Raw genomic sequence first — 9,840 nt, forward strand, 5'->3', positions numbered from 1 at the left:
GTGCCGAGTTTATCTCGGAAGGACACACTTTCTGCTAAGGGATTCCTACTCCACATAAACAAGATAAAATAAATAAGGCTTCTTAAACCATTATTGTACTTAAAGGGCTTTCAATAAATGCTGAGGTTATGATAAGAATCCTTTTTTTCATATACCCGGTGGTTCAGGGAATATAAGTAATTTTCAAAAATGAATTTCTGAGGTAATAATATGGCTTTTGCGGCATGGCATTGCCATGGTTGGCGGACACCAGAAAACCTGTGAACCATCGTAACTAATAAGCTGTTTAACTAATTTCCCATAATGAACATTTTAACTGTTACAGTTAGGCGACTGGTTGCAATTACAGATTTATAACCGGTGGTTACGTGACCGCCACATCAGTTTTTTTAGAATTTAGAAAGCGCGATTACCCTCGGCGCTATGGCCCAAGAAATTTTTCCTACATCGTGCCAAAATACAATCGCATTCGAAGAGAATGCAGACAAAGGAACCCTTCCAGTGCCCGTAACTAGTCGAAATAGCCGAAATTTGTCGAGGCACAGCACCGCGATAAACCGCGTTTTTTAAATTCTAAAAACTTGTGTGGCGCTTACTAAAGACGCGGTTTTTCATAGCCACGCGGCTCACTCCTGGGATCTGGCATCATGCTGTGTAATCACGGATTCCTTTTGTGCAGGACTGGAGTTCTCCCCGAGCTGTCCGGGAGAAGGACACCATCCTGCTTACGCCGCTGCAAGAGTACTCAGCCTACTCAGAAAGCAGCAAAGATTTTGATAAGGCTTTGTGCGAGCAAGGAGCAGGACAGCTAACGGTGAGCAATAGCGGTGCATCGTTCCTGCAACGCCAGTTTAAACGCGGTTCAATAGAATTTCTTTGTCGCACAGAGCCGAAATCATTAAAACATCAAAAAGTATCACACTTTTACGTGAACGAGTCAGCACTCGTCTTGGAAACTTCTTTCTTTGGTGTCGTGCTTCCCATAAGCGCCCTTCTTTTCCGAAAAAGAACTCTATGCTGATGAAAAGAAATATTATCGCCATGATTTTTATGGCAGTCTCTTTCTTGAATTTCATGGGCGCAAGAAAAATATTTTGTTTCCGCGCCACATTTAAAGCGACAGCATTAGGAGGGCAATAAAGGCGCCAAATGACCGGCGCCGTCGCCACCGTCGTCAGCGACGTCAGCGTCGGTGGTGTCGGCTCTACGTGAAGTCTCCACCTGCCTCCGGTCAACCCTCTACTCCTCGCTTCTACACTTGTAGGAGAGAGGAGAGGGGTGCCAGAAGAAGATCGACTCAGCAAAAATGATAACGATTAAGAAGAAAATGACTGAGACAACAGCAGGCCTACGTCCAAAATATTTAGCCTCTCGAAGAACTATGTGTGCAAAAATGAGGCTTGCGGGAGTTATTCTTTCTCGCATTGCTCGGGAAGAGCAACCTGTATCACACAAGTTTTACCGGTGGCTATGTTTGAAACAGCCACCAGCGAGTGCAGTGGCCCATTGCCTAATCGCTGCGCCGCTGTGCCAGTAGTGGCATGAGGATTTGCAGCGATCTAACAATGTGATAGATTTTAAGGCGATAGCCTTTAATGGCTCATACTCGCGGTGACCGTCCGTCCGTTACATCGCCACATAGGTCACGTGATTCATGCGAGGTGACCGTCCGTCCGTTACATCGCCACCTAGGTCACGTGGCGCCATGCTCGCGCCAACTGCTCTTCTCCTCTGTCGTAAAATGAATTCAAGCGCGGCAAATTCAAATCAGTGCAATGCGTCGCAAACGGCTTTCGCCTTCCCGCGGTTAAGAGATATTAGACGTTTTTAGCATACCGGAGACGTACTAGCGGAGGCGTATACCGGTTTACCGGACCCCTCCTGCGCACGCGCAGTGGCTCCCCCTGACCCCAACATTGTCACTGCGCATGCGCAAGAGGGGTCCATAAACCGGTATACGTCACCGCTAGTACGTCTCCGGTATGCTAAAAACGTCCATTGTCACGGTGTTGGTGACGAGACAGGGAGCCAGCAAGAGAGGGCTCGGCAGCACGCCCTTCGGTGGGAGAGACGGCGAGCTTCAACGTCCTTCAATCCGCGCGCCACCAGCGTCAACGTCTTTTTGCCTCAGCGCCACCTGGCAATATCCTAGTGCCTCCAACGAATTTTGCAGTCTCGCAGTCGGAAAATCAATAGAACCAGAATTAGAGTAGATTGGGGAGTTAAAGACGATGTACTTAAAGTTGGAATAAAATCATAAGCGGAATAGATTGGCGAGTGAAAGAAGAATGTTATTGCATTTCCTCCGCATCACTCCAATCGATCTCCCCTAAAGTTTTTTTCTTTATTAGTATCGGGTTACAGTGTTAGATCCGGATTATTCACAGGTGCCAGCCGCCCTTAAGAGCAGAACACATCAGCCACTAATACCTTCTAATATTTCGCGACAACAGGGCACTCGATTTTCCTTCGTGCCAAAAGTCAGAATATCAGGAATCAAACAAGCCATCGACTTACCAAAATTTTCTGTGCCAGACCATTTTTTGGAGCGTAACAATTACACTCAGTTCCGTAGTCTTATAAAAAAAAAAACTGATGGCACACTTAACCTCCGTCTTAAGAGTACGACGCGATAGCGTTAATGGGCTCCTACAGCGGCCTCTGGTCCTCTTTGCGTATTACTTCGCAGACACGGACATTGTTATTTCTTACCCCATCACATAATGCTTAGCTTCTTAAGAGTACTATGCGATAGCATTAGATATCCCATCCGCGCAAGTACTCCTCTATCGCCAAGGTTTTGCCTACATGCCTACATATATGTGGAACTGGTCATTCTCTACTTTACATTAGCAAATCGCGGGGAGTCCTCATACCATTCCTGGCGCAGTGGCGCATCGCTTCGCCGCTGTACCACTGCGCTGGTAGGTGGCTGTTTCAAGCACAGCCACCCGTGGGGCTTAATTGTGAGACCCAGGTTGCTCTTGAAGACCAACTACTCACGACTAAATCTAACTGCCGCCTACCATGGTGCGCAGTTTGATAACAATCGGAATGGTGAACAGGTTGCCATGACGTCACTAGGTCACGTGACTAGGTGGCACCCGCTTTTCTCGACACGCCAACGCCTAGGTCGACGCTCATCGGGACCCTTAACACTCCTGCCTTAGAACTGTGAGGCGCTTGTTGGCCGCAATAAACTCTTCCTCTCTGCAGCAGGTTTGCTCTCTGGTTACCTCTAATAATCCGCTGCCCTCTAGTCGTATTTCAGAGAATATGTGAATGCCGGAAAAAAGCTGTTACTCGAATGACAGTCTCAGAAAGAGGGCGCACAGTCCACATAGACGGTGCTTATACCGTGCTGAATACTTGGAAGGTTTGTCCCGTCTTTGATCCAAAATTAGATCACATCATGGTGCTTGGTGCTGTCTTTTGTTTCAGCTGTTGCTAACGAGCAGCCTTGAACGTTGGAAGGAGAACGCAAACCACGTGAAGCGTAGCCATTAGGTAGAATAATGACGCAATATGCATGAAACATTGCACTACCATGTGTCATATGTACTGTATCGAAGACCTTCATAAATATCTGAATATATCCACTACGACAAATTAGCCGGTTTTCCTGAAGACTGACATGTAGGGAAAAAAATCTCTTACGTGATCCTCGGTGGATCGTTTGAATGCGTTAGCAGCCAAACCTTCGTTACGTCCTAGGTTGTACACCAGGTTTGTTATATCTGACGTCAACACAGCAAGTTTGTTACACCAAAGTTCCAGACACGAAAATTCGTTATATCCGAGCTAACACATTTCATTATATCCCAGGTTAACACACACTAATGTTCTTTTTTATGCCAGTTGGCATACTAAGGTTCGTTATATCCGAGGTAGCATACTAAGTTCGCAGGGGTAATACATTCAGTTTGTTCGTAGCCCGGTGGGCCACCTGCTACTGGCTACTGACAGACGGCAGTTACTTGAACTGACTCATCTAATGCTGACGCATTGATATTACAAGGCGACCTTTACAGACGCTGCGAATAGCAGCTCTAGCTGAACCCTTAATCCCGCCTCTCGGTAGTGTCAGATGTGGTGAAGGTGTTCAGTGTATCAACCACTGAAATCCGCAGCATCATTTAGAGTCTGTCCCAGAACGAACGCGCAAAGTCCAACGGGTTGTAGTCGAATTGACGATGAGACACCATGGTGCCATTATCGTGGTTCACTACTCTCTTGAGTCTGGCTCAGCTGCACTGAACAGCGGTGATTGGGGAGTGGTACGAGGCGCTTTTAAAACCGCAGTGTGCCTCGAAAGGAACACGGCGATCGTCAAACTGATGCCGAGGCTTCCGAATAGAGCCATGGTAATTCGCTTGGAAGCTAGCTGAGCCTAGCGTTTTCGCTCTCTCGGAAACGTACCTTAGGACGTTTCCGATGCTGCTGCATTTTCTTGACGGTTTGACAGGATCATATTATTGGTTCGTTTGATTGATGATGCTTCCGATCTACTTAACGGCTACATACCTTAAGTTGCTACCGCCGTCGACGCATGCAAGTGTGAGAACTTTGAAAGCAACGGTCTCGGAGTTGTTCATCGGTTTTGAGTTTAGGGTTAACGAGATCAGAAAACTGGGAAAGTTGGAAAGGATTCATCTTATAGCAGCGCGATACAAAAGACGAAGCGGAAGAAACAAGAGCGCTCTTGTCGTCTCTTGTTTCTTCTACATCGTTCTGTGTATCGCGCTGCTATAAGATGGAATTTAGAGTGAGCCATCAATTGAGGCGGCTCAAAGGGCGATCCCATCTTCGCCTTTGTTTCCCGCTTTCTGTTATACATATTCATCGTCATCGGAGTGAGCGCGTGGGCGCACCTGGTGGTTACGTGATAGATACACGAGGCACGGACCGATCAACGCGGTCGGCATAAACCGGCCTCGCGGGCCACTAAGAGCTAGCATTGCAATGCACGCGTGCATAGAATGTATGCATGGGTGTATATTCCCTGTCCTCCATCCTCAGTCATGCTATTGTTACTACTGTAGCATGCATTCGCGTTATATACGTCGATCATTATTCATGTTCTAACCTTTAGCGAGGCTGCTATGGTTGGTGGTACCACATTTTGCTTTTCTTTCCTTTTTTCACATTGCCTCCACCACGACCCCTTTTGTCACTGCACCGAACTTTGATTGTAATGCTTTAATAGTCGTAGGTAAGCTGTCGCAGAGAGAATTTGTGATTGTATAGATACCGATTTGTCACAATGTAGCCCATCTATTTTTTTATTCGATGATGCCTTTTTGCAGGACTGAGAGTGATATGCCAGTGCCTCGAGCCCAGAACTATTTTGTAGTATGTGGTCATTCTTCAGTAAGGATCGAAACACTGATCCGTGCTCTTTCCCTGCAGAGTTTCAAGCCACTAGCCAACGGTAACTGATTCCGGACTGAAAACGGCCCTCCCCGTGTGAACGAACCATCGGGTGCGGCTGACGCCTCCGCCCCCCGCATTCAGGAAGGCACTTCCGGCGCCGCGCGGCTTATCTGGACAAGAGCGCCGGCGCTGCCGGCAAGCCCGGTGCTGCCGCCGCAACTGCTTTCTCGCATCTGCCGTCGTGTGGAAGGGAGAGACAGCTATTTATGACTGCCATGTGTTTGCGGGAAGACGTGCGCCCTAGTGACTACAAGTGCGTTGGAGATCTGGCAGCACGGGAGGCAACCAACGTGGCTAGGATGCGCGAAGTTCCCCTGTATATAGATTTTTTCGTTCGAGTCTCTAAATCTCACTGAAACACGAAGGAAAAAAAGTGCGAGCGGAAGTCGGAAGGGTGTCTTCAGTAACTGCAGCGAAGTCCTCCCAGAATGATGAGGTATGAAAACGTTAGCAGCACCTCGCAACGTAAGGTTTCCGTGCTTCGTTTCTATGGGAGAAAAAGGCAGATAGTGTATGTGAGAGCCAGACCGGACAGCGCATATGGTAGTAAAGAACGCTTAGGAGCTATAAGGAACGCCCGCGTGAAAAACATGTTGGGAAGGTTTTAGTCTGCTGTATTTGAACGCTGAACAAAAATTTTAAAACTTCAGAGCCCTTCATGGCACCATAGCTACAAGTATGGTGAGCTTTTTTGAAGCGTGTGATATCAGCCAGCAGTGATAGAGTAGTAAACGTGCGTGGAAGTGCGTGCAGTCAAAAAAGCACAACACACTCCAAATTATGTCCGCTATCTCTGTGTGCCATATGCGACATACTGTAACAGAAGCGAGAACTGTTGGGGAAGAAGTCAAACGAGACTCTTCAGCGCACTTCTAAACGAGCCGGTAGAAATTGTTCCTGACTATCTTTATACGCCGGCACGCTTCCTAAATCTCATGATGAAAGCATGAAATTCTAGCGCTGAAAATTGGTATGATTCGAGAATAATAGTTCTCTTTTTCATCCCAACACAAGTTTTGTTTCTTGCTTGAGGCTGCATTGCAGGTGCCGCACATTCTCCCTAGCTTCGATACAAACCAAACTGAATAGCGGGCCCAGCAGCAAAAGATGCGCCACTGGTGCCTTTGGTATCCTTTACTGGAGATCTCGATGGCGTCTAGTCTCGCAATACGAGAACCAGCGAGGTCTACCAAATCGGTCTATCGAAGTTCGCTATACCTTCCATAGCTTGTCGTAGTGCAGAGCATAGAAGTGCAAGACACCCTTCCGACATGTCATTCACAGCATCTGTACATAGGACATTGATGTGCCGCCGTTGTTTACATCTGCGCAACGCTGCACAACATGCGTGTGTTTGTGTGCGAATGTGTGCGTTTGCCGCTTCTCCAACGACAAGGTGGCGAGCCGTCGAAGTTGCTCTGTGTAAGGAGAGCGTCAATGGTAAGAAGCACAATCGAACTGCTGCCACGAATGACGTCGCCGCTTTCTCAAGGATTGCCCCTAACGCTTGAGCGTTTGGACAAAGTCTGAAATGACGTTCCTCTAACATCATGCTGTCCGCGACATCACATCAGGTGACTTGGGCTTTATTTCGTCTTGGTGGTGCTAGCGAAATGCCATCGAGACTTAGAATGGACGGACATGTGGACAAATGTCAAATTCCTATGAATTCATTCCTTCTTCCTTCTTTGTTTTGTAATAAACCTCGCTCTGTGCCACACTAAATGTGCAACGCTACATGCTGCAGCTTCGCGGCAGTCTCTGCATGGAGAATGAGAACACTACGGGGAGAACGTCACACCTAAAAAAAAGATCAAATCTGACATCGTCAGTTTCAATGCACTCCCATGCTGCACTAACTCTCCTGGGAACATTTGTGACGTTGAAGCAGACTATTTGCGATGCATTTTTGTGGGTTGTATACTAGCACAAGCCTTACTGTGAACTTCTGTTTGTATTTAGTTGGCAAGAACAGTGCGGGAAAGCCATGTACAGGTAAGCCGGCTGTTGAACTTGCAACTGCGTGAGGTGGTCATTTCCTGAAGGGAACTTTAGGAATTGGTATTTCTGGACAGACACAGAACAGAGGAACCTGGAGCTCGAGAAAACACCATCTGAGTTTTTTCTTCTTTGTATCACTAGCTTTGCCTTCAGTGCAATGCGACGGCATACAACCAGTCAGTAAAAACGGACGAATTTGTATCAGCGCTTTCTAGAAAGAAAAACAATTTCAGTAAAAAAGAACCTTTTAATGCAATTTTCACGCCTCCACAAAATGCATATTGAGAAACTGCGCTCGTCTCTACTAAGGTTCCTCGTCCTCAGCCAGCCACCTTGAAGCTTTACCATGGCGGCAAATATTTTGATTTGCGCTATTGAATTGCCTCGTGCCTAATACGCAATATGATCTGTTGACAACCTCGTTTTCTTGTCTACATAGCAAAAAAGAAAACGAGATATTCTATTAGAACCGTGCCCTAGCTCGGTATCTCTAAACGCACTGTGCTCGGTATCTCCAACGCCCAAACATCTTTTTTTTTTATTATTGCGACAGCGTGCCTGCTGGCGAAAAGTATTATGTTTAATCGTTTTAAAACCCGAGCTTTTTGCGTATCTCCTACTCATACAAACTGCAAAATTACACTCAGAATGCCTCTAGGAACTGAATTACATCATTTTAATGCCGTGTTTACCACTGGTTTTGTAGGGAAAAGGGCTGGAGTTCAACACGGCTTGAACATAGTTGTGCGAGCTAAGCATTATCTCTATTGTCTGAAATCAAATGTCAAGGCCAAAGGTCAAGGTCAGGTACCCAAGGGTCATAGCCATATGATCACGTGGTCGTACTACCATAGCTTGGGCCATACCACCACCATACAGTTAAGTTCGGTTTGACATTGTGATGCATTGAAGGTCATTGTCTCATTCTCATCGAAATCGGAAGTTGTACCCCGAGGAGTAGACCTCTCGCTCTAAAAATGGGTGCACAGCTGTGCCAAAGACTTGATAAGAAGATTTGAAATGTTGTTTGTACCTGTACCTTAGTCTTTTGGACAAATAAGACAACTAGTATTAGAATTGAAAACTGCTTCATGAAGTATGAGGCAGCTACCCGATGCAAAAGAATCACAAGTTCATTATTTTTTCTGTTTTTCCTGCCAAGATTCGTCTTGTCGAACTGCCCACCCGCGCTTGTCAAATCCCACAGAACAACAAGGATGCCTATTAGCGAAAGGTAAAACTGTATGGCTTGTTTGATAGTTCGGTGGTATCAAACACGAAAAGATGGTAGGTAGGTGCACTGTTTTTCGTTTGGCGGTACTTGAACCAAATTTGACACACATGTCACGCAGCCTTATAAAGGGTTAAATCAATTATAATGAGTCCTGAGAACTTTATTTCAAACCAATCATTCTACGGTATTTCGTACATGCGCTTACTATCTTAAAGCGGGCGCTGAAGGCTCATAATTAAGCTTTCCTCTCTTCTGATTTTATGCATCAAGTGATTTTGAGTGGAATAGTACTCATGCTCTCCTTTTGCGCACCAGAAAGTCGCTTAGTAGCCTTAGTGACACAAGAAATTGCCGTCACCGAGTGACACTGGTTTACAGGAATTTTTATGGAGTGTACAGTTTGCCACAACATTACTTACAGCTTCTCTAAATGACAAATTTAATTCGAGCTCCGACCTCTATTTGTTGACTAGAGGGACAGTGCGCACTCAGTCTAGGTATGAAAACAGCTCAGAAGCAAGTCTACGTGAAAGAGCCTCTAGGATTCAATGCACTTGAACTATAGAGCTTTATTCTAAGACCGCTATGTTCAGAACGTCTTGCTGGGCAAGTTGGTAACTGTTAATCTTAAGGTTACAGGCGCGAAAAAAGACACAACACAAGGTAGAAAGGCGGGACGGAGTGCCACTCACAACTGATTTATTCGAAGGCAACACGCACAAATATACACCGTCTTACATGCGAGGAATACTATCATCTTCAAAGTTGATATGATAGTGAACGGGTGAAAACATTGTTCTCTGCCTTATACAAAGATATGGACGTGTCGCTGACGCACATGCTTCCTTTCTTTGCAATAAGAAAAGCTTCGATTAAATACGTAGCTTTTGTATTTTTGCTTTTTGAGAGAATTCGCACACCGGAAAAACATACTCACAAGAGCATGACGGGCAGGACCTTATATGCTTAGGCATATTTGGGCCTTCTTTATCTTGCTCGACGTTTCTTTCGTGTTCCCTGATTCGCTCGTTAAGGCAACGCCCAGTTTTCTCTAGTTTGCCCTAGAGCTGTGGAAGATGTCCCTCGAGAAGAGGTGGTGCGACCTGTGGTGGTGCCCTACGTGCACAAGTTAGCCCACAACTTGAAAAAGGTCGCGAGCAGGCATAGTGTGC

General features: G+C 46.2%; 1 protein-coding gene across 2 annotated transcripts in view; it reads left to right on the plus strand.

Annotated features, from left to right (window-relative positions):
* LOC144136337 (cell surface glycoprotein MUC18-like) overlaps positions 1-7,158 on the plus strand; it is a 435,727-nt gene extending 428,569 nt beyond the window's left edge. For both annotated transcript variants that reach the window (XM_077668585.1, XM_077668586.1), the window contains exons 13-14: positions 680-814; positions 5,410-7,158. In XM_077668585.1, coding sequence (XP_077524711.1) covers positions 680-814; positions 5,410-5,439 — 165 coding nt within the window. In that variant the 3' untranslated portion in view covers positions 5,440-7,158. The remainder of the gene's footprint in view (positions 1-679; positions 815-5,409) is intronic.
* Positions 7,159-9,840: the final 2,682 nt, after the last annotated feature.

Source organism: Amblyomma americanum, chromosome 6 (genome assembly GCF_052857255.1).
Source record: "Amblyomma americanum isolate KBUSLIRL-KWMA chromosome 6, ASM5285725v1, whole genome shotgun sequence".
Lineage (NCBI taxonomy): Eukaryota > Metazoa > Arthropoda > Arachnida > Ixodida > Ixodidae > Amblyomma > Amblyomma americanum.